Raw genomic sequence first — 27084 nt, forward strand, 5'->3', positions numbered from 1 at the left:
CATGATGGACCTCCCTGGAGAATGGAGGAAGCTGAGTCTTGGCCAGGGGCAGGAATGGAAAGTCATGGAGACGCTGGGTAACAAAGGCAGAGTTCAAACCCAGACTGAGCGCTGTGCCAGTCTGCTCTGCTTTCAACGGCCTCTTTCCACGCACAATGCTTGGACTCGGTTGAAAAAGACTTTTTGTAGAGGGGACGTGGGGGGTTCCCGGAGGCTGTTGTCTCACCCCTGCAGAACTAGGGCAGGATTCCTCAGTGCCCATTAAACCCTCTGGCTCGCCGATCCTGCTGACCCGGTGTACCCGGCTGAATGAGAAGCAAAAGGGCCCACAATTTCCCACGCACACTGTGACGTATGCTTGTCCTTGCCTCTGCCTTTGTCTCCCCTGGAGAGGGAGGTAACACTGCCTGGGCCAGCAGCACCCTCTCTGGAACCAGCCTAGCTGGACTCCAGTCCTGGCTCTGACACTCAGCATTCTGACCTTAAGCCAGCAAATTCCTTCACCCCTCTTGGGGCTCAGTCTCCTCATCTGGAAGATGGGGATGAAATTAGAACCTATAAACAGAGGCTTATCATGAGGGTCACATGAGTTAATATGAACAGAGAACTTCCAGCACCCTCTGGCAGTTAGGAGTCTGAGTGTCCCCTTATTCTTGTTACTCCTCCTCGTCATTGATATGTCCTGACCTTGGGGCAGGGTTCGACACTCCTTCTTCAGGCTCCCATGGCTCTGGCACACCCCCCCCCCCCCTCTAGCACAAATCACATCTGGTGTTAGTGCCGCAGTTTCCTTTCGGTCTCCACACTGGAGTGTCAGAGGCTGGAAGGCAGAGAATTGGTTGGGTGCACCGCTGTGCCCTGATCCCACCTGTGCCAGCCTCAGAGGAATGGCATGGAGAATGGAAACCGGTCTGAAGAAGTGAGATCTGGCAGAAGGAGGTGGAGACCACGTGGGGAGAAGAGCGGAACTGACAACAGCAGGAAGCCCAGGAGAAAGCTCAAAGCCCGGGCCAGCCTACATGGCTGCTCACATGAGCTGGGTCACTGCCAGTTCGTCCCCATATCGCTCGATTGAGGACTCTGATCTCCACCAGACCCGATCACCAGCCTGCGCCACCGAACCCTTTTGGCCTCTCTTTCTTGTCCTTGCTCTCAGCAGTATGATGGTGAATGACAAAGAGGGACCAGCAGCTGAAACGCCAGTGTTCAAGTTTTCTCAAATGCTTTGAGAAGACCAGGCTGACATGTCTTATGCCAGTAGTATAAGGAGAAAAGGGACGTCCCAGATGGCCAAGAGAGGTTTCCAAGATGCCGTCAAGACCAACCTCCTCTCTACGCAGATAGAGAAACTGGTCCCAGGGAGGGAGGGGACCAGCCCAGGTCACACCGCACGTTTGGCTGTGTAGACCTCTCAGGAAATCATCCTCACTTTATACATGTCCGAATTATATTCTCTTGTTATTTCACTTCAGCCCCATGTCTCTGCCTCCCACACGTGCCCAGTCTTCTCCTCCAGTTCCTGGGTAGATCCTGACTTCGAAAGATAAGACCAGAGTATGTTAGAGGGGGAAACAAGGTCTGGCATTTGAACAAGGTATGGGGAGGCTGTTTGGGTGGGTGTCTCCGAGCACTAGCTACTCATTTTACAGATGGGGAGACTGAGGCTAAGAAAAGTAAAATGATTTGCTCAACGATGTTGCACGAGGGGACAGCATTCTAAAATGCATTCACTGATGATGACGCTTGCATTTCCAGCTGCCCAGATGGACTCGTTGCTTTACTAAACAATCTTGTTGCCACTTAATTTCCCCTTCACCTCTTACTCTCTCTGAACCCACAGCCGCTGCTCTGTTGAACCCGTCCCTCTCCAATTCGCAGGGCAGACCTGCTGTGAGGAGCTGGCGCTACTCTGCAGGGGGGGGTCTCAGAGAGTTCTGTTCTGATGAATGAACACGGAGGGAGTTAGAGCACCAGAGGTACAAGGGAGGAAGAGTAGTTGGTAAGGTTGGGAAGATGGGCCAAGGCCAATCATGAAGGGCTTTGAATGTCAGATGAGGGTGTATGCACTCTACCCTGAAAACAACTGCAACCACTGAGAGTGCCCTGACGAGCCATGAGTGCAGCTGTTCTTTGACAAGATAGCTGGCGTTCAGTGAGTGTAGACGGGGGACGGGGGACACTGAAAGCAGGTTGCCAGTGACACGGCTTTTTCAGCAGCGCACGTGGGCCATGTTGAGGGGCCGCGCGGAGAGATGGGAAGGCATGGGTCTGAGTGACAACAAGGAGAGAGAGTCACGGGAATTCAGGTACCATCTGGATGTTGAGACGATACAAAGTAGAGTCCAGTCTAAGATTTTTTCAAAGGCTTCTCGTTTGGGAAGAAAGTGGTTCCGTTATTCATAGAGTGGGCGGCATAGACGTCTGAGGTGTATTGGCAGCTTTTGCTACACTAACGCTGTGTAAGAAGTAATCACAACCCTTTATTGTCAACACCGGTTCGCATCCCCCGCTTTGTTGCGTAGCTGGGTGGGCCGATCTCACCAGAACTCAGCTGCAAACTCATGTGTTTTGCAGCTCTGTTCCACACGCCCCTCGTCCTCCTTAGAGCAGCCACTATTCGGAGCGTGGTCTGCTCGTGGCAATAGGCTGGCCAGCCACACAGCACACTGTACACCTTAGCTTCCATCCTGTCGGCTACATCCCATGAACCAAAGTAAGTCACGTGACGAGCTTGAAGAGCAAGGTGAGGGAAGACATTCTGTCCTCACAACCAGCCATGGCAGGGGTCTGAAGGCATAACCCTTCCATAGAGAAATGCGGACTTGACACCGAGAAATCAATCTACCACGGTGTAGCTATACCTTCGACACCCTCTGATGTCCTGTGCTGTGCCCTTTACCATCTTTCTTTTTTTTTTTACATTTTTTATTAATATTGTGTTTACATAGATTCTAATGCCCCCCATGTTGCCCAGTACATCCCCCTTTTCCTCCTCCCCATAACACCCTCCCCCTTTCCCTCCAGGATTTGGTTTTCTGCTCTCATCTCATCCTATCATCCTATCATCTCCTTTCCCTCTGTCCGCTTTCCTTCTGGACCCTTTGATCCCACCTCTGTCTCTATTCCGCTCCTCACTTCACATCATTTGTAGGATTCCTCATATCAGCGAAGTCATGTGATAGTTTTCTTTCTCTGCCTGGCTTATTTCACTTAACATAATAGTTTCCAGTTCCATCCATATTGACGAAAAAAATAATATTTCCTTCTTTTTCGTGGCCCCATAATATTCCATTGTGTATATGTACCATGGCGCTTTTTTTTTTTTTTTTTTTAGCTTAAAGAGTAGAAATTTACTTCTCACAGTTGTGGAGGCTGGATGGTGGCCAAGATCCAGGTGCTGCACGGTTGGTTTCTGCTGAGGGCTCTCTCCTTGGTTTGCACATGGATGTCCTCTTGCTGCCTCTTCCCATGGCCGTTCATCTCTGCTCACTCACTCATGGTTTCTTTCTGCGTGTCCTAATTTCTTCTTGTAAGGACACCAGGCAGGCTGGTGTAGGACCTACCCTAATAGCCTCACTTTAACTTAATTACCTCTTTAAAAGTCAAATCTCAAATACAGTCATATTCTAAGGTGCCAGGGGTATATGAATTTTGAGGGAATACAGTTCAGCCCATACAGGCAGGATCAAATCTGAGCCACTCTGTCAGCCCCATTTCTGCCACCATCTCCCATCATCAGGAAAGTGGCCAGAATTCACATATGTCCTTTTCCTGACATGGGACATGCCTAGTGCCATGCTGAGCAAATAGTAGACCTCTTTCCCTTCCCCTGTGTTATATTTTTCATGATAAATTTGGTAAGCCAGAGACAGGACTATTTATGATCCATGACAGAGGTAAAGTAATGCACCGTGGAACTGCTAATCTGAACTCTGAACAAATCACCACCTTGCTCCTCTTCTCTGTTCCTCACTCGTGACATGGAGATAATGCTAGTTTATAGGTTTATTGTGAATACTGAATGAGGGAGCAGGTACGAAAGTGCCTTGAAACAGTATGTGTCTCAGTCCTTGTAAGCCTGGTCCCTTTAGTTCATGTTCAATCCTTGCCTTTGACAGTTTTACCATCTTTCTTAAAGCATTCACCCTGGAGGGCCATCACAGAGCTTGGGAAGGAAGAGTCAGAGAGATGCTGGGCTGGGATGTCCACTCTTCTCGCCACAACCTTGGGCAACTCACTCACACTCTCCAAGCCTCAGAGGCATGTACTGTTTAAAGTCGCGCTAATGAACCTTCCTCCCCGTGTTGTCATGGATACCAGCAATCATTGGGCTAAGGTCAGCATGTAGTAGCTGCTTAATTAGCAGAAGGTGTGATGTTACCCCTGTGTCTGACCCCTGCTGGTAAACATCCAAATACCCTTCCCATAGAGGTGTTATGAATTCAGTACAATCTGCATGTAGTATTTTCACTGGAACAGCAGGTGTTTGCAAGAGCAGTTCTTCACCTTTATGTATAGTGAAACTTTAGAAATCGGCAGGATGCGATTGGAGGTTCCCTTCTTCCCTTATCCTCGTGTCTAGCCCACGATCATCGTCGAATTAAAGGCAGCTCTCCTTGCTCCTGCCCTTGTGGTTATTCTCACTGTTGTGCTGTTTGCGATTATGCGAGAGGACATGAGCTTTTTGACCTTGGGCAAATGACTAATCAAATCCGAGCTTCGGTTTTCTTATTTTACAATGTGGGCACGCGCGCTTTCCTCCTCGTCCTAGTCACGGGTGTGACCTGCGAGGTGACACACGATAACTTATTTCAAGTGTCTTCCACTAGTGCTAGCCCGAGGCAGGCCCCCAGCCATGTCACGCCTCGCCCATGCCTCCCCCACCACCTGCCTGGCCCTGAGCTCCCCCACCACCTGCCTGGCCCTGAGCTGGACTCCGGTGACACAGCCGTGAAGAAGCTCAGAACAGGAAAGGATGCCCCGCGCGCTCGTGGCTCCGAGGGCCCGGGGAGAGGTCTGTCCAAGCCACGGAGAGGGGAGTAAATGGGAAAGTGAGCAGCAGCCGGCGTCCCTGGCCTGTGATGATAAGTGATGACCTGGTTGGAAGCAGGTGAAAATTGGAATCACAAGAGGATGACAGGGTGGGAGGAGAGGAGCCAGATGGCTGGGTCGGCTTGGGAGGAAGGCTGTGCACTTATCCGGCACTCTCCCGGGCAGGTGACGGGCCCCTCTGAGCTGTGGGCGATGGAGGGCGGCACCCTCCGGCTGAGGCCCCTGGTCTCCCTGTGCCTGTGTCTCCGTCAGTAGGCGGAGCTGTAGGAAAAAGGCAATAGGTGTTGCTGGTTCTGGGAACACGGGGATCGATCTCCTAGGTGATTTCATGAAAGCCACCCCCATTAGTAGGCAAAGACACTAAGGTCCTTCTGGCTTTGCCAAGGGCATACGTTGCCACTGAGATGATCCTTCGTCTAGAAAGCATCTTCTCTTCCCTCTAAAACAAGACCCTACCTTGGCCCGCTTTCCCCAGAAACAGGGATGCAAAAACTCAAACTGTTAGGATGTTTACCGCAAGAAGAAATGTGTTAAGATTGCTCTGAGAGCTTTTGAAATGCATCGCTGATCTTTCCGGCAGAGCTATCACTCATTACAGATTAGGAAACAGACTCAGAGAGGTGAAGCGGCTTGATCAAGTTCATACACATTCCAAGTGCTAAGAGGCAGAGCCATGATTTAAATCCAAAACAGGACGACAGACACCAGGGCCCAGGGTCTGAACTGTTTTCAGAGGCCCGCCGGCCTGCCATGATTCCCCTGAAGGCACTGCCCGTTTTGAAGTAATTTAGCAAGCCTTATACAAGATAAACTCAAAATTGTTCATAATTGAGGGATTCTGTTGTTTTTTACCCAAGCGTTTATGGAGTGAGAATGCATGTAACAAAAAAAATGAGAATTCAATAAGTGGAACCTGGGAGACATAACGAGTAAATATTTTAAAACCAGTGCAACTCGTCTATAGCTGATAACACAGAGTTCTAGTAATTAACACAATGAAAATCTATTTAAGTGAATTCCCTTATGGGCACTGCTTTCATGAAAGATTAAACTTTTTTTTAAAGGTCTACATTATCAATCACATACAAATGTGTGTTTTTAATCTGTTAAGAATAGTTCAAATTCATTATATTTAAAAAAAAAAAGTTCCTATTTGTAAATGAAATGCATTGTCATTATAGGGAACTCGGACATGTCAGAGGGGTACAAGGGAAAAAAATTCTAGAAACTTGCTAGGTATTATGTTGAAGTGTTGAGGCCCTGGCCAGTTGGCTCAGTCAGTGGTAGAGCATTGGCCCTGTGTGTGGATGTCCTGGGTTCAATTCCCAGTCAGGGCACACAGGAGAAGTGACCATCTGCTTCTCTATTCCTTCCCCTTCTCTCTCTCTCTCTCTCTCTCTCTCTCTCTCTCTCTCTCTCTCTCTCTCCTCCTGCAGTCATGGCTAGATTGGTTTGAGTGCATCGGCCCCGGGCACTGAGGGTAGCTCTAGGGAGCCTCCACCTCAGGCACTGAAAAAAAAAAAAATAGCTCAGTTGCGAGCATGGCTCCAGACAGGGGTTGCTGGGTAGATCCCAGTCGAGTCATGTGCGAGAGTCTGTCTCTCTATTTTCCCTCCTCTCACTTGCAAAAAGAAGAGCAAAAAAAGAGTGTTGAGACCACTAGTGCAGTGAAAGGATGCTGAAGTCATGGCCAAGAGCCCTGGGTTTTAATTCTGCCTGGCCCGGGGGCAAGTTCAGCGATTCATCCAAACACCTTCCCTCTCTGAGCTTTTGTTTCCTATTCTGGAAAATAAAGCTGCCACAATTTGAACTAGATGGTCCATAAGAGCTTTTTTTCTGCTCTGATGTGGAATAGAATTCTATTTTAGACATTTTTATCAGCACTCACGTTTACACTTCCCATCTCCTCCGCAAATGCGCGTCGTGGATGTAACAAAGTTTCTTTCCGTCTCTAGCAGCAGCGCTGGCATTATTCTAAATGAAGTCAGCCCACATTTATGAAAATTAGAATATGTTTATGTATTCACTAATTCACCTATCTATTCATTCATTCATTTAGCAAATGCACTGCCTCTCCTTCATCAGGCACTATACCAATTACTAGGATATGAAGATGATTAAGAAAAGGTTTTTGCAATCAAGAAAACTCCCAGGTTCATGGGGGAAAACAGGCATTTAAAAAACAAAATGTTTTTCTATCCCGTTGGCATAGGCATTACTATTATGAAATACACCCACCCTCTTATTTATGAACCAGGCCGTACAGCTGGTGTTGACACCGTGGCGAGCAAGATAGGTGCCATCCCTTCCTAGAAGGAGCTTCTGCAGTGACAGGAGTCAAGGGGCAGGGGTGTCCACAGTGAGCACATGGGGACCTTGTGACCCTGAGTCCCTGGAGCTGTTCTTTGACAGCCCGGCTGCTCTGTGTACGCAGAGGCAGGATGGAGGGAAGACCTTGCCCAGGGAAGGGTATAATCCTCAGCTCTGTCAGAGGCTCGCCCTTCGCAAGAAGGAAATACTTGGTTGCAAAATAATGGCGGGTAGGCTGAGTCAGCAAAACGGGACACAGAAGTCAATACAGCCAACAGCCATGGCATTGATGGAAATCTTGCTGGAGACACCTGGCCCAGTTGCTAAGAGATCATCGTTAAGGCTAAAACAAACAGTGTCCAGAAAGCAGAGGTTAGAGATTTGGGAAAGCAACACAAACAGCTGAATCTCACTGATGCTCAGAACCGAGGAACATCTACCCCAATTACCCATTTTGCAGATGAGAAAACGGAGGCCCAGCACGGAGCACATTACTCCTACAGAGTCCCCCGAGTTAGCATGTTAGCATAGGTCAGAATTCAGTGAGGGGTAAACGGGAGGACACTAGGGGTCTACCTGAACCCTGAGCTCTCCCCTTCACTGTTTCAGTGAACTCTTACTCAGCTCGCCAGAGTGACTTTACCACCATCCCATTCTACAGATGACAAAACCAAGTCCCCAAAAGGTGAGGTGCACTTCCCAAGACCATCTGTCTAGGGAGAGGGAAAGGGAGGATGGAACCCTGGTCCGTCTGCTGCCAGTGTTCACGCACCCCCCCCCCCCACCTCCTCGCTTCCTGTTCTCCAGGCAGCCCGCCAGGGCCTCCAGGGTGGATGCCTCTCATTTGCAAAATACATATTTGTTGTATAATGAGCGTCAGTAATTCATGATCCGTTCAGAGGCAGGGGGAACTTGCCTAGTAAGCACACGGGGAAGAGAAAAATAGAGCGGCGGGCGCCCTTTTCCTGGAGAGATTTTTTATTCTCACTAACATTCCCAGAAGGAGGGGAAGAAGGGAAAGTGACCTGTGGCCCTTACTTGCAGAGCCACTGGTGGGAGAGACAGGTACCTCAGCCGTAGCCCTTTCCATAAAGAAGAAAGAGCCCCCTTTCCCAGAAGCCCCCCCCACACCGGCCAACCCCAGCCTGACTTCCTGTCCCTTCACCAGAGGTAAACATTTTACCTCTCCCATTATGAATCATGAGGACTGTGGCTTGTGGCAGATCATAAATCAGTCCTGGGAGTCTCGAGGACAAATCCCAGGACTTTTAATCTTTAATATTCGACGTGTTTAAAGTGGTGAATATTTCATGAAGGGACCGTTGCATTTTAACACATCATTAGGGACTCCCACCCCTCCCACTTTGGTAAATTATTCTCATCCAAATCTCAAGGACCCCAGCTCTCCCATTATTTTTACCTCCAGTAACAATCAGTCCATTAGATCACACCCACATTCAGTGGAAGACCCCCGGGCATGATGCTGGAGGCGGGGTGGAGGGAGCTACACAGACCATGGCTACCTGCAAGCACCCCTCACTCCTAATGTACCAGGTGTCCAGGGAGGGGGAAGGTAGGTCTCTCTCCTGGCCTCTCTCCTTTTACCCATCTTATTCTGAATATTTTGAATACTATCTCTGACCCATTCTCACCCCATATTCTGTCTTACTACCTCGTTCAACTACCATGTACTTAGCTCAGGCTGTTTGCCAGGTGTTTGCTAATGCCGGAGTGCAAAGATAAAGCAGCATTTTAATATATGAAACTAGGAGAGTGGTGTGTTTTTTTTTTAACACTCGGAATGCTTTGTATAAAGTCAGATGCTTAATTAACATTTATAGTGGGTTGATCAAAACAATAAGGTTATTTGATAAATGCAAACATTTTGAAATCGGGAGGAACAGCCAATGGTTGGACAGCCTGTTTTACCTTAGCATCCTGGTCACTAGCATGTTTGGTTTGGAGAGCACAAGGTTGAGAAAATCCTGATTCCTAAGACATACCATTGTAAGTAGCATGAGCTTGTTAGCACCTCCACTCACAGTCCCGGAATCCTCCTCAATGAAACAAAGATGACAGGAGATATGTTTTAATGAGTCCTGCAGACAATATAATGTGAAGATGCTCTCCAGGGTCCCAAATTCTCTGGCATGTATAAGTGGTTAGCCTTTATTTTATTTTATTTTATTATTTTTTTTTTACCATGAAAGAGATGTAAAAGTAATTTTTTTGAAGAAAATCAAATCTGAAAGTTGCAAAATCCCTCCCCCTCCCCCCTTGAACTAGATACATTTCTAAGAAAAACAGAAAACTCTCAGATCAGAGTCAATAGAATGCTTGTGGGATCGAAGGCTTGCAGGTTCGTCTGGGGGTGTGTGTGAGTAGTCTCTCCAGACAACGAGAAAGAAGGATGCCTGACAGCCATAGTCTGGAAAGGTACCAGAGCCGTTCCATAATTATTCGTTCAACTCATAGTGTTGAGCAGGTACTGTGTTCTAGGCGGTGAGCTAAACCAGGGGCCCTGCCTAGACATTTTCCCAGGTGTGTTCTATAGAATACTAGTCCCAGCACTTGTTCCATCGGCAAGCTTCCCAAGGTGAATAAGTTTGGGGACAACTGTATATTTATTACCCGCATGCAGAATCACATTCCGCTGGCTCTGAGGAATTGGATGGTGTTTCCCAAACACTTATTTTTTTTTTATAGAATCTATTTTTGGTTAAACCATCTGTGAGTATTTTACAAATACACCTTAGGGAAGACTAATCACTAATTGGATCAAAACCTTAATGAATGAACAGTGGAGCAGGGCAGAGCACTTCTGAAAACCCTTCCAGGATGATGAACTCTGAAGATATGCTAAGAAATGAGACCTTACTGACCACCCCAAATGGGTTAAACCAGCAGAATATACTGAAAGAGTCATGGAATCCTGGCGAGAATTTATGCTTTTCTTCTGGTCAAACATAAGACATGGACAGAAGAAAAGAAGCATGGATGGATGGATGGATGGATGGATGGATGGGTGGATGGATAGATGGGTGGATAGATGGGTGGATGGGTGGATGAGTGGATGGATAGATGGGTGGATAGATGGGTGGATGGGTGGATGAGTGGATGGATAGATGGGTGGATAGATGGGTGGATGGGTGGATGGATGGATGGATGGATGGATGGATGGATGGATGGATGGATGGATAGATGGGTGGATGGGTGGATGGATGGATGGATGGATGGATGGATGGATGGATGGATGGATGGATGGATGGGTGGATGGATAGATGGGTGGATAGATGGGTGGATGGGTGGATGAGTGGATGGATAGATGGGTGGATGGATGGATAGATGGATAGATGGATAGATGGGTGGATGGATAGATGGGTGGATGGGTGGATGGATGGATGGATGGATGGATGAGTGGATGGATGAATGGGTGAATGGATGGATGGATGGATGGATAGATTGATGGATGGGTGGGTGGGTGGATGGGTTGATGGGTGGATAGATGGGTGGATGGAAGGGAACAAGAAGAGAAAGGAGGGGAGGAGAGGAGAGGAAAACCAATTAAAATAAACAACAACAAATTAAAATAAAATCTGGAGATTGTAAATGAAAACAATTTTTCCAAAAGGGGAAATCAAAAATATTTGGAGGAGGTGACATTTGCTTTGGGACTTATGAATGTACATGAATTATTCATTCCAATGGAGAGAATTCAATTTTCTGAGTACACTTTTAATACATATGTACTTTCTCATAACTTCAATATTTGAATCGAGTCCCTCCATCTGTGGCCACCAGGTCACCTTCTGTTTCCCTCATTAAATCTTGAGCCCCTTTCTGCATCTGGGTTCTACCTTTGATCTCTGTATCCCCAGTGCCAAGCAGAGAGCCTGGCAGGGAATTTTTGAATGAATGAGTCGAATGAACAAATGAATAAACTCCTTTTTTTTTTTTTTTTAATTTTTTTTTTATTTATTCATTTTTAGAGAGGAGAGAGAGAGAGAGGGAGAGAGAGGAGAGAGAGACAGAGAGAGAGAAGGGGGGAGGAGCTGGAAGCATCAACTCCCATATGTGCCTTGACCAGGCAAGCCCAGGGTTTCGAACCGGCGACCTCAGCATTCCAGGTCGATGCTTTATCCACTGCACCACCGCAGGTCAGGCAAATAAACTCTTTATTAACTATGTGGCAGTTAGACAAAAAAAAAAAAAAAAAAAAAAAATCCTTCCATGGACATTTTCTAAACTGAAGCATCTCACTTTATTCTCTAAGAAAACAAAGAAACTGGCAGAGAAGACTGTTTTGAACAGACAGGGTTTCACAAGGTTGTTTTCTCTTTCTGCTCACAGGAGAGTGTAGCTGTCACGAAGGCTATGCCCCTGACCCAGTTCACAGACATCTGTGTGTGCGCAGCGACTGGGGGCAGAGTGAAGGGTGAGTGGCAAAGGGCACTGGGGGAAGGGACAGTGGAGGACCAGCCCCACCTCCTTTGTTCTGTTGCCGGAGGCTCGAAACCACCATGAGGACTCTTTCTCTGTAACAATTGTATTCCTGCAAATACAATTAGATGTGAAAGTGAACTCTGTTTCCCATTGAATCCACTTTAGTATTAAAGGTGCATGAGGATTCTCCTAGAAAACAAATGATGAAGTCTAGCTCCGCCCTCCCAACCCATAGGTAATCAAAGAGCATTTCCTTAAGTGGACTGATGGAGAAAGAGAACCGGGTTTTTATACCTGGCTCCAGAATGGACAAGAGGGAATGTAAAGTGCTGAGTCCTCCCATAACACAGAGACATTCTTTTATAATGTACATAGTAATTATTACTTCTGCAAAAGTTGGGTGTTTATAAAGCTACCTTTAAGCAATGTCCACACAGGCATTCTACCTACCTATGACTAATGAGATCTCTTATCTCCTTTTCTTTTCCTCCTTCTATTCTTCCTATAGACCTTGGCCTTATACGACACTCGAGAGGGGCTATGATCTGGTGACAGGGGAGCAAGCCCCTGAAAAGATCCTCAGGTGAGTTGAGAATCCTGTTGATGCTGGGGGGTGGGGAGGGTTCTTAGGGGGAAGTGTCATTGTCCTTCCTTAGGTGAGCGAACCTGTGTGCTCTTCTGGGCTGCTCTTCATCGGCACAGGGGCACCACGATGGCCCCGGTGACTATGGGGAGCTCATTTTTATCTGTCTGGTATCTAGCCTTAAAGACGTGGGGACTTACACTGGAAGAGACATTACTGATTGTCTAGTCTAGCGGTTTAAGCGCATTCTATAACCATGGAACCTGCTCCTGCTACCTCCGTGAAATCTTGGGTGAAACGTCAGTACTTAAGCTGATAAAGACATACAGCAAATTAAGTGTCAGAACTGGAAATCAGATGTTGGTCCAGATGAATTCGGAGTCCATGCTCTTAACCTTTGTGCAGACTCCCTCTGCCCACTAAACGGTCACTTACGGGACTCTGCCAGAGACCAGGACCGCCTGGGGAAGCAGAGCTGACATGGTTTCTGTCATCTCACAGCCCAACGGTTTGTTGGGAGTCAGGACCTAGACTCACATGGGCTGCATGATTAACAGGTTTAAGACGTGGCTGTCCCAGTCTGAGCTAAGTTGGCCCAAATTGGGCCTTGGAGAATGCAGGGGACTGAGTTGGGTGGGGAAGTGAGAAGGGGTTTGAGAAGGGATGGAAGGAGGGGCCCGTGTCTTCTGATTTCACTGTGCTTCCTAGGGAGTTCCCCAATGGAAACTCTTACATTGCAGGTCTACTTTCAGCTTGGGCCAAGGACTCTGGCTGCCTGTCAGCAAAAGCTTCGTGGTCCCGCCTGTGGAGCTGTCCATCAACCCGCTGGCCAGCTGCAAGACCGACGTGCTCGTCACGGAAGACCCCGCCGATGTCAGGTAGGGAAGTCGTCTCCAGTATTCTGTAGCAGGGACTCCTTGAAGTACACAGTCTCTGCCAAATCATGGGATCATTAACAGTCTTATCTTTTCAAAGACCATTTGCTTAATAGTATATTGGAGGGTCACAACAGTGAAATGATGGAGAATGAGATAACTTTCTGTTGTGACTCTGATACTGAGAGCAGACTCAAGGCCACATTGGTTCTAAATGTCCAGGTCACATCTATGTGTTCTTTACTCAGGAAAAGACGGAGACCGCATCTTTCTGTACACGTTTTCTACCCCGTGGTTAACTTCATTATAAATTTACTCTACTGTATTCTAATTAGGTGCTTATATATCATTCTGTCCCATTATGTAAAGACTCTCTCAAGGTCAAAGAAGATAACTTATTTAGCATTTTAATCCCCAGTTCCTGGCACATATTGAACATCTACTAAATGTTTATTGATCTAATTAAACCAGTGGTATTAGATCTGATCCTACCACTATTTTGGAGCTTTCTAGTGGAGGGTTTTGTTTTTTTTTTTTTTTTCTGTCTCCCAGTTTGATTAAGAGAAGGATTTTTAGAAATTTAAATGTGATAAAAAATGGACTCAGACAGTCCTGTTGAAATTGGCTCCGATGCACTTAATTGGCCCCTGAACTGGAACTTGGAGTCACGGCGGTTCCTGCTCCTAGTGAATGTTATTCTGCCACTGAGCAGCTGGCTCTGGGACAGTCTGAATGAAGATGTTTTCATATGTCCATGGCACCTTGATAGGAAGGTCCTGGAACCCAGCTCTCCTGCTTTACAGTTTGTTTATTCTCACCTTCTCACTTGTCATGGAGGGATGAACCTGATGTGATTTTTCAGCCTACTGGCATTAACTGCCTCCCAAAGGAGGCAGTTAAAAAAAAAAAAGAATAAATTATGAAAAGGATAGCATTGAAGAAATGCGGTAGTAATTATTAAGAACTAAGATGCTTTCAGGCACACATAAATTAATTAGTGGTAGATGACTATTTCCATGTTTGATCGAATTGAAGTGGAGGAGACCTCAGTAAAGCATGTGTTAAGGTTTCTCTGCAGGATGTAGTGTAAAGATGGAATGAAGACCATCTGGCTGAAAGACGATCGTCAAAGCCACCCAGTGACTTTGACTAAAATCAGCTGCAAGACTGTCTGCACTAACTTTCCTCAGAGTTCTATACTATTGACATTGAATTTGTGAATTCAGTGCAGCTAAAGATAGCAGACTGACTGGTGGTAATCCTCTCTCGGGGTTAACGTCTCATCCCTACCTTGTATGTGCTATGTGATCCTGGACACATTCAACTGGCTAAGCTTGCATTTGTTTGCAAAATGGGATAATAACAGTGCCTTCCTCACAGAGGATAATAATGACTCATATCCATTGATCATTTCCTATGTGCCGAAACAAACACCTTACTAACATCTTATGACATCCTCATGTCAATCCCATGAGTCGATGCTATTATTATTATTTTTACTTTACAGAGTAAAATATAATCTGAGACATAAAGGTTAAGTCACTAGGTAAGTGACCAAACCAGGTTTCAACCCAGATCTCTCCAGCTCCAGAATCCATGTTTCTATTTCATTGAAACCTCCCAAGAGTTATAATGATTAAATAGGTAAATGTTGGTACATAATATGCTCCCAAAGTTACATCACACTGATTTTATATGAATTGTATTCCTTCTATAGTAAAGTCCAAGTAGAAACTGGTGATAGCGGGGAAGGCAGTGTTGGGAAGGTTGTGGACTATGTCACACTACTGAGAAAGACCTTGATCTTCAAGATAAAATAGCTGCTTTTCCTCCTTCAGTCTGAATTATGTTAAATAGTAACCCAGCCAAGGAGGGGCCCAGAATATCAACCTTCAGGGACTCCAGACTATCTTTGGAAATGTTTAAAAATGAGAAAAGTAGGAGAATGCATTTCAGGGAGCATGCTGAATGTAGTTGGAAGGAATGCTGTAATGTGTTGAAACGGGTAAACCTTTAAGGGGCATGGTCCAATAACAGTTAGATGCTTCTGAGCTTCCAGCGAAGAGTGCTGTGCCTGGCTCCACATGGAGGGGGTGCTCTCATCAGGTTGGGGCCGGAGCAGAGTTGCTCAGGATTGCAAAGGAGATGGGGACGGTGATCTGCAGCTAGACACCCTCCTTCTCAACCCTTTCTCGACCAACCAGTAAGCATCTCCTTTAGAGAAACGTTGTAAAAATATTTGAAGAGTATTGGTTTGATGAGGGCACTCAATTATTCTCCTGCGTGGGGTGCCCACGGGCCTGTGTCTGGGCTTGAAGCAATCACAGACAGCCTTTTTAAGTTTTATCTTCCCTTTACCTCTCACACGCCCGTTGGTTTCCCTGCAAGGGTGGAAGAAAAGATTGTGATCATCACCATTCAAAAGGATCTGTGCTGTGTAGGTTGAGATTTCCAAGCTGCACGAATAAACCTTGTTTGACATGCTCTTACCCAGGCAGGCGTATCATGGGCGTTTAAAGAATTAATAAGTTCAGAGCAGATGATAATGTTAGAAATTAATAAATAATAGATCATAATTATAGATAGCTGATAATATGCCGTAGACTCACAGCAGAGAGAGTGGAGGAAAGGCTGTGGGAAGGCGGAGTCAGAAAGGAAAAGATAAGCGTCCCAGTCCGATTGGGAAGGAGCACATAGTGGCACTTGGCCAGTTGTTACTTGGTTTTCAGTCTGCGATAGAATAGTATGCAAGCATGGAATCTCGCACTGCGGGAGGCAGCGCAGGTTAGCAGTCAAATGGGCAGGCTCTACCTACCTGGGTGGCTAAATGTAAAACAATGGATGATACCAGATGTTGGTGAGGACAGGGAACAACTGGAACTCTCATACCCGTAGTGTGGGACTGTGAGCTAGAATGGCCACTTTGTAAACCTGTTGGGTAGTGTCTTCTTTAGTTGTGTGTCCATGTATTCGATCACCCTTCAGTTCCACTTCAAATGATACACCTAACAGAATTGTGTGTAATACATTCAAGAATACTCATTTGTACTGCTAAAAAGCTGGGGAGGAAATACACAAATTGGCAAAAAAAAAAAAATGAATTATGGAATAATCATACAACAGGATACTATAAATGATGAAAATTCAAGAACACAACAACCACACAAATTTTTGATGAATCTCACAATTATAGCAGAATTATGAAAGGACACAAAGAATAAAATTAATTTGGGAGGGAGTCAAAAGTATATGGAGCCTGACCTGCGGTGGCACAGTGGATAAAGCGTCGACCTGGAACACTGAGGTTGCCCGTTTGAAACCTTGGGCTTGCCTGCTCAAGGCACATATGGGAGTTGATGCTTCCTGCTCCACCCCTTTCTCTCTGTCTCTCTTCTCTGAAATGAATGAATGAATTAATAAATAAATAAAAAGTACATGGAGATTTTTGACCGTGTAGTGGTCGGTGGCTCAGTACCCTTAAACCCTGTTGTTGTTCAAGCCTTAATTATATATGTTTATATAAAGATCAAAACCAGTAAAAACTAATCTATGAAGTAAAAAAAAAAAAAAAAAGAAAGAAAGAAAAAGGGTAGGGATCAGCTTTGCATGGTAGAAGGGGCAGTGACATGAGGAAAGCATGATAATGTTTATGTGATGCTGATAATAATGAATTCTTGATCTGTTTGGTGGTTGCATGGATGTTTTCAATCTGTAAGAATGCCTCAGGCTCTACAGACATGATTTGCACTCTATGTATGTTCTGTTTTGATTAAACAAAAGGTTTACTACATAAGGTAGTTCATTGTTTTTTGTTTTTTTGTTGGTTTTTCTTGTATTTTTCCGAAGCTGGAAATGGGGAGAGACAGTCAGACAGACTCCCGCATGCACCCGACCGGGATCCACTCGGCACGCCCACCAGGGGCAACGCTCTGCCCTCCAGGGGGCGATGCTCTGCCCCTCCGGGGCGTCGCTCTGTCGCGACCAGAGCCACTCCAGCGCCTGGGGCAGAGGCCAAGGAGCCACCCCCAGCTCCCGGGCCATCTTTGCTCCAATGGAGCTTCACTGTGGGAAGGGAAGAGAGAGACAGAGAGGAAAGAGAGGGGGAGGGGTGGAGAAGCAGATGGGCGCTTCTCCTGTGTGCCCTGGCCAGGAATCGAACCCGGGACCCCTTGCACGCCAAGCCAACGCTCTACCACTGAGCCAACCGGCCAGGGCGGTAGTTCATTGTTTTAAAAGCATAAACAATGAACTACCTGAATTCAGATCCCAGCTCCGCCACCTGTGAACTGCGTGAGCTTTTCTATACAGCTCCCTACCCCTGTGGAGAATGTGTATAATACCTATGCCTTACGGGGCGTGGTGAAGTTAAATGACGTACTACATTGTAAAGCACTGAGTTTGGCACATGGTGAACTCTCTAGAGGCATTAGTTATTATGATTGCTGTTATTGTAGCATAGCGTAGCATTTTTGTTCTCGTTGTTCTCTTCATCTTTTTAGTTCTTTTTGGGGTTTTTTTCTGAAAGGCTACATCCAATTAATGATGCATCTTTTATTTATTTATTTATTCTATTTTTTTAGTGAGAGGAAGGGAGATAGTGAGATAGACTTCCACATACCCTGACTGGGATCTACCTGGCAATCCTCTTAGGGGCCAGTGATCAAATCAACCAAGCTATCCTCAATGCCTGAGGCTGCTGCTCAGACCAACTGAGTTGTTCTCAGTGTCCAGGCCAATGCTTGAACCAATAGAGCCACTGGCGCTGAGAGAGGAAGAGGAAGAGAAGGAGGATAGGGGAGAAGCAGATGGTCGGTTCTCCTGTGTGCCCTTACCGGAAATGAGACTCGAACTCAGGATGTCCATATACCAGGCTGATGCTCTATCCACTGAGCCAACCAACCAGGGAAGATGCATCTTAACATCAACAGTGTCTTAGTATTACAAGTTTACACTAATCCATTTGCCATGGGGTTTGGGGGAGACTTAAATGAACATACAACATCTACTACAGTATGGTAAGTCTGGGGGCCTCATGTGCATGGAGACACTTGAAGAATGAATGAAGAGGCAGGTGAGCAGTACACACAGAGTGCTGGGTTGTGGGTGGGTGGAGGGGTGCGTGGAAAAGGAAGAAGAAATCCTGACCGAAGGAATTGTACAGGTATGTGCAGGAGAGAGATCACTGGCAGTTAACCTTGGATTGTGGGTAGCATTTGGCTGTGTGGCATCTAAGGCTGAAGGAAAGACTTTCAAGTCTGAGGAGGTGAAGGGCCAGAGAGGAGCCCTCTGCTGTCGTGGCCAGCCTGCCCCGGCAGGGAGCGCAGGGAATGAGATTGTTAGCATTTGAGACACTAATGATGTCGGCTACAAAGGTGGCGGAGCGGAGCGAACTCTAGTGAAGTTGCACACGTGTTCCTTTCAATTCTGAAAACCTTCACCGGGGCCCCTCCTGTGTGTGCCAGACACTGTGCCCGGGACCATGGAAAAACAGAGATGAATAAAGAATCGTGTGGCGTAGCCAGGAGCATGGAACAAGAGACCAACTTGAGAGATGAAATAAAAGATGTTCGTGGGGAGAGAAGCATGGCAGACACAACACTGAACAGCTGCACACGGGGCCTTCTTTACAATGTCAGCCAGAGCCGGTTCTTCTTATACGCGAGACGGGAGAATAGCTATTATAGTTGGAATAATAATCATCCACAAAGCCCAGCTTTTGGAGCCTCTCAGTGGTTTTTCTATAATCTCAAATCAATGAAAATGAAATGGTGGAATACTGTCAAATCCCTGCACATTGTGGAAAGAATTATCGGATATCAGAATGCAAGCCAGCCCTGCTCACTTGGTGACCGTTTTCACAGTGAATTCGTCTTGAATAGAATTAAGGATGGTTCCTTATTCTTTTGGCCTTTCAATTCCCAGGGCTAAGAATTAATTGAACACCTAGTGGATGCCAGGCTAAGTACTGGGAGGGAGGGTATAAACATGTGAAGACAGAGATCTCAGTGCACTGAATGAGACAAAATTGCCAACGGAAGGATGCCATGCTTTGTGACAGTTCAAAGCAGGCAGAGAAAGGGCACAGGGAGCGGGTGATTAAGCTCACCTGAGATTAGAGGGAAGCCCTTACTGAGGAGAGCCTTCTGAGCCACACTGTGAACTATTAGCAGGAAGTCACTAGGTCACTGGTGCTCAAAGTGTGGTTCCTAGACCAGTAGCCTCAGTCTCACCTGGCAACTTGTTCGAAAGGCAGAGTTTCAGACTCTACCGAGGGTAGACTGAGAGGGACCCGCAGAGGTATCGTATTCTGATTCCAAGAGAAAATCTTATTTTATTTGGAAAAATAAAGGGTCTTTGCTGATGTGATTAAGAGTCTTAAGATAGGCCATGCCTAGTTGGCTTGGTGGTAGAGCGTCAGCCCAGTGAATGGACATCCCAGGTTTGATTCCTGGTCAGGGCACACAGGAGAAGCGACCATCTGCTTTTCCACTGCTCCCTCGCCCTTCTCTTTCTTTCTCTCTTTCTCTCTCTCTTCCCTTCCTGAAGCCATGGCTTGAATGGTTTGAGCAAGTTGGCCCTGACTGCTGTGGGTGGCTCCATGGCCTTGCCTCAGGTGCTAAAATAGCTTGGTTGCTGAGCAACAGGGCATCGGCCCCAGATGGGCAGATCATAGCCCCAGTAGGGGGCTTGCTAGATGGATCCCAGTGAGGGTACATGCAGGAGTCTATCTGCTTCCCCACCTCTCACTTAATAAAAAAGGAATAAAATAAAAATAAAAAGAATCTTAAGATCATTCTGGATTATTGGCATTAGCTCCGAGTACCACGAGTGCCATTGTAAAGCACCAGTGTTCCCAGTGCTTTACTGCAGTGGTCCCCAACTCCTGGGCCGCAGACTGGTACCGGTCCATGGGCCATTTGGTACTGGTCCACAGAGAAAGAATAAATAACTTACATTATTTCCATTTTATTTATATTTAAGTCTGAACGATGTTTTATTTTTAAAAAATGACCAGATTCCCTCTGTTACAACTGTCTAAGACTCACTCTTGATGCTTGTCTCATAAGTTTGACAATTATATTTAAAAATACCACAGTTTTTACACAGGTCGCATAATTTTATTTTGTGCATTTATCCATCCCACCCTAAAGGCCGGTCCGTGAAAATATTTTCTGACATTAAACCGGTCCATGGCCCAAAAAAGGTTAGGGACCACTGCTTTACGGGAAACTTCACCCCTGATTAGCTCCACTGAATGCATGAGGAAATGGAGGCACAGAGAGGTTATATGACTTACCCAAGGTAACACAGCCACTAAACAGCAGAAGCAGGATTTGAATCAGAGAATCTGACTCCTTGCTCCATATTCTTCCTCTCTGGGCTACGCTGCCTCTGTTTAACCTGTTTGCCAACATCCGAATGCCTGAAGGGGGAAAGTGTCCTAATGAGCCAGACCTGGGTGCCCAAGCCACTCTTGAAATCAGCAAGGGAGGGAGGAACCCTTACTGATTGTGGACGGTAGGTAGGATAGTTCCCCGAGGGGAACCTGCACAGGCAGGGAGTGGATATTGGACAAAAACAAAAACACACAATAAACCCCCCCACAGATGCCCTCTCTATGGACACACTCGGGAACTTGAGGTGGCATGCCCGATGAGGAAGGTTCCGGTTAACATACTTGGAGCGTCGCGCCCAGGGGTGCGTGGCGGAGGAGACCGTGAGCGGAGGAAAGGAAACAGAGCACGGTGCTCTGTTCCCCCTCTTTCTCCCTTTCCTCACCCGTGGGCCACGTGGTCTAGCACAGTCAGCAAAACCTCTGAGGGCCCCTGAGGATCGGGTATTCGCCACTCCAGGGCGTCCAGCGGGTGCTCCTGGGGGACTGCTACAGGTACCGGTACCGGCATCGGGCTTTTCCCCGGGCAGCACCGCTGGGTACACAGTGTGTTTGGGACATGTGGGTCATCGATTGAAAGTGAAATCCTCTCTGGATACACTCTAGGTGCTTCCCTATGTGGTGAGCACAGCTGCCGGCTCTGGAAACACAACGACCGGAATTAGAAGAAGGGGCAGGAAAAGAGCGTGCAGGCTGGGACCCTGCTGACCTGGACGGGAGCCCTCGCTCCACAGCTTGCTCCCTGGACACCTTGGGCCGAGTCAATTCACCTCTGCCAACCTCCGTTCCCAAACCTGCAAAGTGCAGAGGGCTGTGTTTCTTTCCAATTTTGTTGTTATGGTGGCATGACATGATTAGAATAACTCCTACAGTATCTCACGGGTCATCGGTGTTCCATGGGTGAGAAGCTTTAGGGGTTTGAGTACGCATCGTGGTGCAAATAAGGTCGTAAGCGGGCAATGTAGTGGGGTCAGGTGACTACAGCTGGCGTCCGCGCGTGCGTGGTACAGAAGCAGTTCAGGGAAGGGATGCACCCTTCTTCCTCTGGGTCACTTTGGACATCGGTGGCAAAGGCAAAGAGGTAAGGCCCAGGAGACCATCTGGATGTGTGGGGCAGGCAAGAGGGAGGCGGATCGTATCACAGGAGGCACCCAGCTGGGAAGGCCCCAAGCAGCAGAGTCTGGGGCGATGTATCTTGATAAAGGCCTTATCTGGTTTAATTCTCAAAATGCCTCCCTAAACTCCTAAAGCTTCTCACTCATGGAACACCAATGACCCGTGAGATGCTGTACAAGTTATTCTATACATGTCATGCCACCCTAACAACAAAATTGGAAAGAAGCACAGCCTTCTGCACTTTGCAGATTTGGGAACAGAGGTTGGGAGAGGTGAACTGACTCGGCCCAAGGCGTCCAGGGAGCAAGCTGTGGAGCGAGGGCTCCCGTCCAGGTTGGCAGGGTCCCAAGCCTGCACGCTCTTTTCCTGCCCCTTCTTCTTTCCGGAGCTGAGTAATGCTCATGGATTTTGTTAATGAGTGTGTGTGTGTGTGTGTGTGTGTGTGTGTGTGTGTGTGTGTGTGTGGGCGCGCACGTAGGCACACTCTTGGCAGTCCACTTAGATATACAGGTCCTTTCCCAGCAGGCATGATGAGATAGGGGTGGGCTTCTTCAGTTCTCATTAGTGTCTCATTAGCATCTCAACCCCATCATGCTTCTGCCACTTCCCTTTCCTCACCAATTATTCATGCGGACGTGCAGACGTTCCCAAAGGGCGAAAGAACTTCCACAGGCAACCATCTTGTCTTACCTGCTCGAAACAGAGGAGACGAATGGTGGGTAAAAGGGAATAGAGAGGGTGCTGGAGCCTCTCTGCCTGGTCCTGTTCGAATCCCAGCTCCACCACTTACTTTCTGATCTTGGTTACGTTACTTAAACATCCTGAGCCTCAGTTTCCTGTCTGTAAATGGGAATGGTAATTGCTCTTATACCCTTGGATATTCTAGAGAATTGAATGAGAGACATTTAAACCCTTAGCCCCATGGTCATAAATAATAAATAATGGCTAACATGTATTGAGCACTTCCCTTGTGTCAGGCCCGGTGTAAGCACTTCCCACACATTAGTCCTAACTCTGCACAACAAGCCAATGATGGAGTTTCTACTGTTTACAGATAAGGAAACTGAGGCACAAAAAGATTTTTTTTTCAGTTATTTGCTCAACATATTATGATGAGTCACAGAATCAGGATTTGAACTCAAGCTGTTTGGTAAGTGGTCAGTAAATGTCAGGATTCTGTATAAGATTCTGTATAAGGGTAGACTTATTGGACTTCCTGTCTCAATCCACTGGGCATGTGGAAGTCCGTTCCATGCCAGTGGAAGATGAAGTATTAAATGGAAAAAGGGGGGCCTAAGTGGAGACTCGACCTGGGATGCTGAGGACCCAGGTTCAAAACCCCGAGATTGCTGGCTTAAGTGAGGGCTCACCAGCTTGAGTGTGGGGTCACCAGCTTGAGTGGGGGGTTGCCGGCTTGAGCGTGGAATTATGGACATGATCCCATGGTTACTGGCTGGAACCCAAGGTTGCTAGCTTGAGCAAGGGGTCACTGGCTCTGCTGGAGTCCCTCCACCCCTAGTCAAGGCACATCTGAGAAGGCAATCAATGAATAACTAAAGTGCCGTAACTACGAATTGATGCTTCTCATCACTCCACCTTCTCGTCTGTCTGTCCCTCTCTGTTTCTCTGTCTCTCTCTCTCTTGCTATAAATAAATAAATAAATAAATAAATAAATAAATAAATAAATAAATAAGAAAAGGGGGAGCGTCTGGGGGAAACGGAGTCGTCTGGCACTCAGCTGGGTTCCTGGAATATGAGCATTATTAGAATTTGCCCTGCACCACCGTGTCCCTTCTTAGGGGGATATGTTAGGAGAATGAAGTCCCTCTGAGGAGCATTATTAGAAAGGCCTCCACCCCACCCCCACCAAGTGGACCTACGCTAGACCCACGTCTCTTTGTGTCCTCGCTGCCTGTCACGCAGCCAGTCCGCCTGGAGACGCATATATTTCTCCCCCGTTTCAGTTTAGCCATCATAATAAAAGTGAAGTCTATTAGGATGAGTTCTGCCCAGACTCGGTAAATCTCTTCAAACGTCGTTCAGTGCCGGGTTTCTGTTAGCCTTGGCCGCTGGGGAGGCCGCGGCGATCCCCGGCTGTCGGCTCCGGCGAAGGGCCCACGACACGGGCTCTGCTAAATGAAACCCAAATGGAAACTTTGGAATATAAATATTGAAGTGACCCAGGTTGGAGACAGGGGAACCAGTTAGCTGAGCTCCTCTCTGACATGCAGGGGATGCTAAATTATTAAAACTTTAATAAATGTAATAATAAATATTTGATGTTGAATTATAGAAGGCTTTGCAGATACAGTGAAACTGAGAAACGGCTTGTTATATCTGCATTAGAAGTTAAACACTTTGCAAATGGGACCTCTGATGTGGAACTGGGATGGCAGGTCCTCAGAAGGAAAAAGAGAGAGAGAGAGAGGAGTGAGAGGCATGGAGATAGGGATTTTCAGCAAGCAGCCTGAGCTGGGAGCTAGGACGCCTGGGTCTCAGTCCTGCCTCCATCCCTGAGACGGGGCGAGCGTGCCTCACTGGGCTGAGGCCCCCATACAACGTCTCCCGTGCGACCCTAAGGGCCTGTCTTCCCAGGTCGACGCTGTTTTTAACCCCCCTTTCCACAGGGGAGGAAGCTGACACTCTAAGACCTCTAAGCCGCACAGCTGGGGAGAGAAGATGAGCTGGAATCTGAACGCAGGCTTCTCACCTCAGAACCCTGCTTCCTCCACCCTCTCCCCTGGCCTCCCTCCCCGGCTGCGTGGAGACCCTCCTCTGTTCTTTTTTTTTTTTTTTTTTTTTTTTTTTTTTGTATTTTTCCGAAGCTGGAAATGGGGAGAGACAGTCAGACAGACTCCCGCATGCGCCCGACCGGGATCCACCCGGCACGCCCACCAGGGGGCGACGCTCTGCCCACCAGGGGGCAATGCTCTGCCCCTCCGGGGCATCGCTCTGTTGAGACCAGAGCCACTGTAGTGCCTGGGGCAGAGGCCAAGGAGCCATCCCCAGCGCCCGGGCCATCTTTGCTCCAATGGAACCTTGGCTGCGGGAGGGGAAGAGAGAGACAGAGAGGAAGGAGAGGGGGAGGGGTGGAGAAGCAGATGGGTGCTTCTCCTGTGTGCCCTGGCCGGGAATCGAACCTGGAACCCCTTGCACGCCAGGCCGACGCTCTACCACTGAGCCAACCGGCCAGGGCCTCCTCTGTTCTTTGATAGCCAGGATGTCTTTGGTTTCAGAGGACGGAAGCCTGGTTTAAGTGGGCTCCATGACAGCTGTCTGAGAAGGGCACCATGGCTGTGGTTGGCAGGGGGCGTGGAGGTCGCCTAGCCACAGAGAGGGGGCGAGGTGAGGGAGTGACGCGGCGTCAGGACTCGGTGGCTCTTCTCTGCATCATCATCATCCCCGTGTGGCTGCAGACTCTCCCGGTGCTCCCCTCCCTTCTGCCCGTTCCCAGCCCAGGGTCCTGGGGTGGCGATAATGACTCCCCAAGGTTCTGCATTCTTATTACCAAAGAGTGAGTGCATCTCTTCTTTGAGTTGCTGTTTGAAAAATCCTAGAGAAGGACTCTTGTTGGCCTGGCGTGGGTTCAGAGCTCACCTCTAGATTGGTCGCCTGTGATGGGGAAGTAGACTCACAAGGTGCCGATACAGCCGTGGAAGGAAATGGGAGCACCGTGAGCTGAACATCTGTTCTAACCCATACCTTCAAAATCCGCCCTGGGCTGTCGTTTACCCATGAACCTTAGAGGCCGGGATAAATCAGAGACGGCAGATTTCAGGCATCTCATCTTCCTACTCAGATAACTGAGTTAGGGCTGCCCGGGATATTGTGTTGGAAAGCTCTCTGAGGCTCCAGACGGGCGCGGCTGGGAAAAGTGCCATGACGAGGCCATGATGCCTGCCTCCCATTCAGGGTTGGATGGGAGTGGTGAGGGAAGCATTAGGTATCTGCCGTCTCGGAACTTGGCGGTCTTAGAGCGGTCCTTCCAGTTCTTCATCTGATTACTTGATGAGTGTAGAATGAAGAGAGATGCTGTGGTTGTGAGATGCAGAAGAAAGCTAGTTGTGTGGATGGAGATATTGAGGATGAATTAGACCTGGAGCTGTCGTACTGCATTTATCAGTTCTCCTCCATCTATCTGTTCTCTTGAGGGGGGGGGGTATATTTTGATAATCTCATCCTGATGCTAATAAGTTTCCTTAAATAAATTTCTGGCTGGAGGCAGAGTTGAAGCCTCCATACAGGTGCTTCCTGGATACTGTCTGGTCCTATCATTGTCACTTGTAATGTATTAAAAACAGAACACTCTAAGCTGTAAAGGGACCTCCTACGTTACAGGGGATTTGAACTGCATCTTAAAGTTCTAAGACATGTCTGAACACTCTAAGCTCACAGACTGGAAGTGACCTGCTGCCGTCACACCAGTGGGTCGCAATTGAGGAAATCCCCTCTGCCTGCCGTGGTCTCACAATGTTCCCTTAGAAGTCCTTACTCTGGTCTCACCTAGATGGGCCAGGCTTTAGCGTATACAATCAGCGACTCAGGGATAGTGGTCACCAGTATAAGCCGTGATGAGCAATCATTGTGACTTTAAGACCCACATTTTGGGTCTGATTAAAAATGCCCCCCCCCCCCCCAGTGTGTCTTTCTGTCAGGTCAATACCACTCCCCTTTGCACCCAACACACACACACAGACGCACGCACGCAAGCACGCACTAGTGCAGTCTGGGTAGAAAGATGATGTGGATAATTTAGTGATTAGTGAACTGGCCTGGATATTAGGGTTCACTCCTTTTCCTCTTATTAACAAAGGAAGTCAGTATCAGAGAGGGTCCCAGCAGGAAGCTCGTGGCATGCTAAAGATGGGAGAAGTTTAAAAGAAGGCTTTTAGCTTTGGCTGGCTGGCTCAGTGGTAGAGCCTTGGCCTGGTGTGAGGATGTCCTGTGTCCAATTCCCAATCAGGGCACACCGGAAAAGTGACCATCTGCTTCTCCTACCCTCCCCCTCCCTCTTCTCTCTCTCTCTCTCTCTCTCTCTCTTTCCCTCACTCTTCCCCTCCTGCAGCCATGGCTCAATTGTTTCAAGCACATGAGTCTCAGTTGCTGAGGATGACTCTGTGGAGCCTCCACCTCAGGCACTAAAAATAGTTGCTCAATTGCAAGCATGGCCCCAGATGGGCAGATCATTGGCCCCAAATGGGGGTTGCTGGCTGGATTCTGGTTGGGGCGCATGCAGGAGTCTGTCAATCTCCCTTCCTCTCACCTGGAAAAGAAGGAAAAAAAAACATGGCTATCTACAGAGTTGGGGGGA

The 27084-nt window shown here is 47.6% G+C and overlaps 1 protein-coding gene across 5 annotated transcripts in view; it reads left to right on the forward strand.

Moving 5' to 3' along the window:
* Positions 1 to 27084, forward strand: part of ASTN2 (astrotactin 2) — a 907524-nt gene that overhangs the window by 402392 nt on the left and 478048 nt on the right. For 4 of the 5 annotated variants that reach the window (XM_066367319.1, XM_066367320.1, XM_066367322.1 and 1 more), the window contains 3 exons: positions 11713 to 11797; positions 12314 to 12388; positions 13129 to 13266. In XM_066367319.1, coding sequence (XP_066223416.1) covers positions 11713 to 11797; positions 12314 to 12388; positions 13129 to 13266 — 298 coding nt within the window. The remainder of the gene's footprint in view (positions 1 to 11712; positions 11798 to 12313; positions 12389 to 13128; positions 13267 to 27084) is intronic. The other variant, XM_066367321.1, reaches the window with a different exon arrangement.

The sequence above is a fragment of the Saccopteryx leptura genome, chromosome 2 (genome assembly GCF_036850995.1).
Source record: "Saccopteryx leptura isolate mSacLep1 chromosome 2, mSacLep1_pri_phased_curated, whole genome shotgun sequence".
Taxonomy (NCBI): Eukaryota; Metazoa; Chordata; class Mammalia; order Chiroptera; family Emballonuridae; genus Saccopteryx; species Saccopteryx leptura.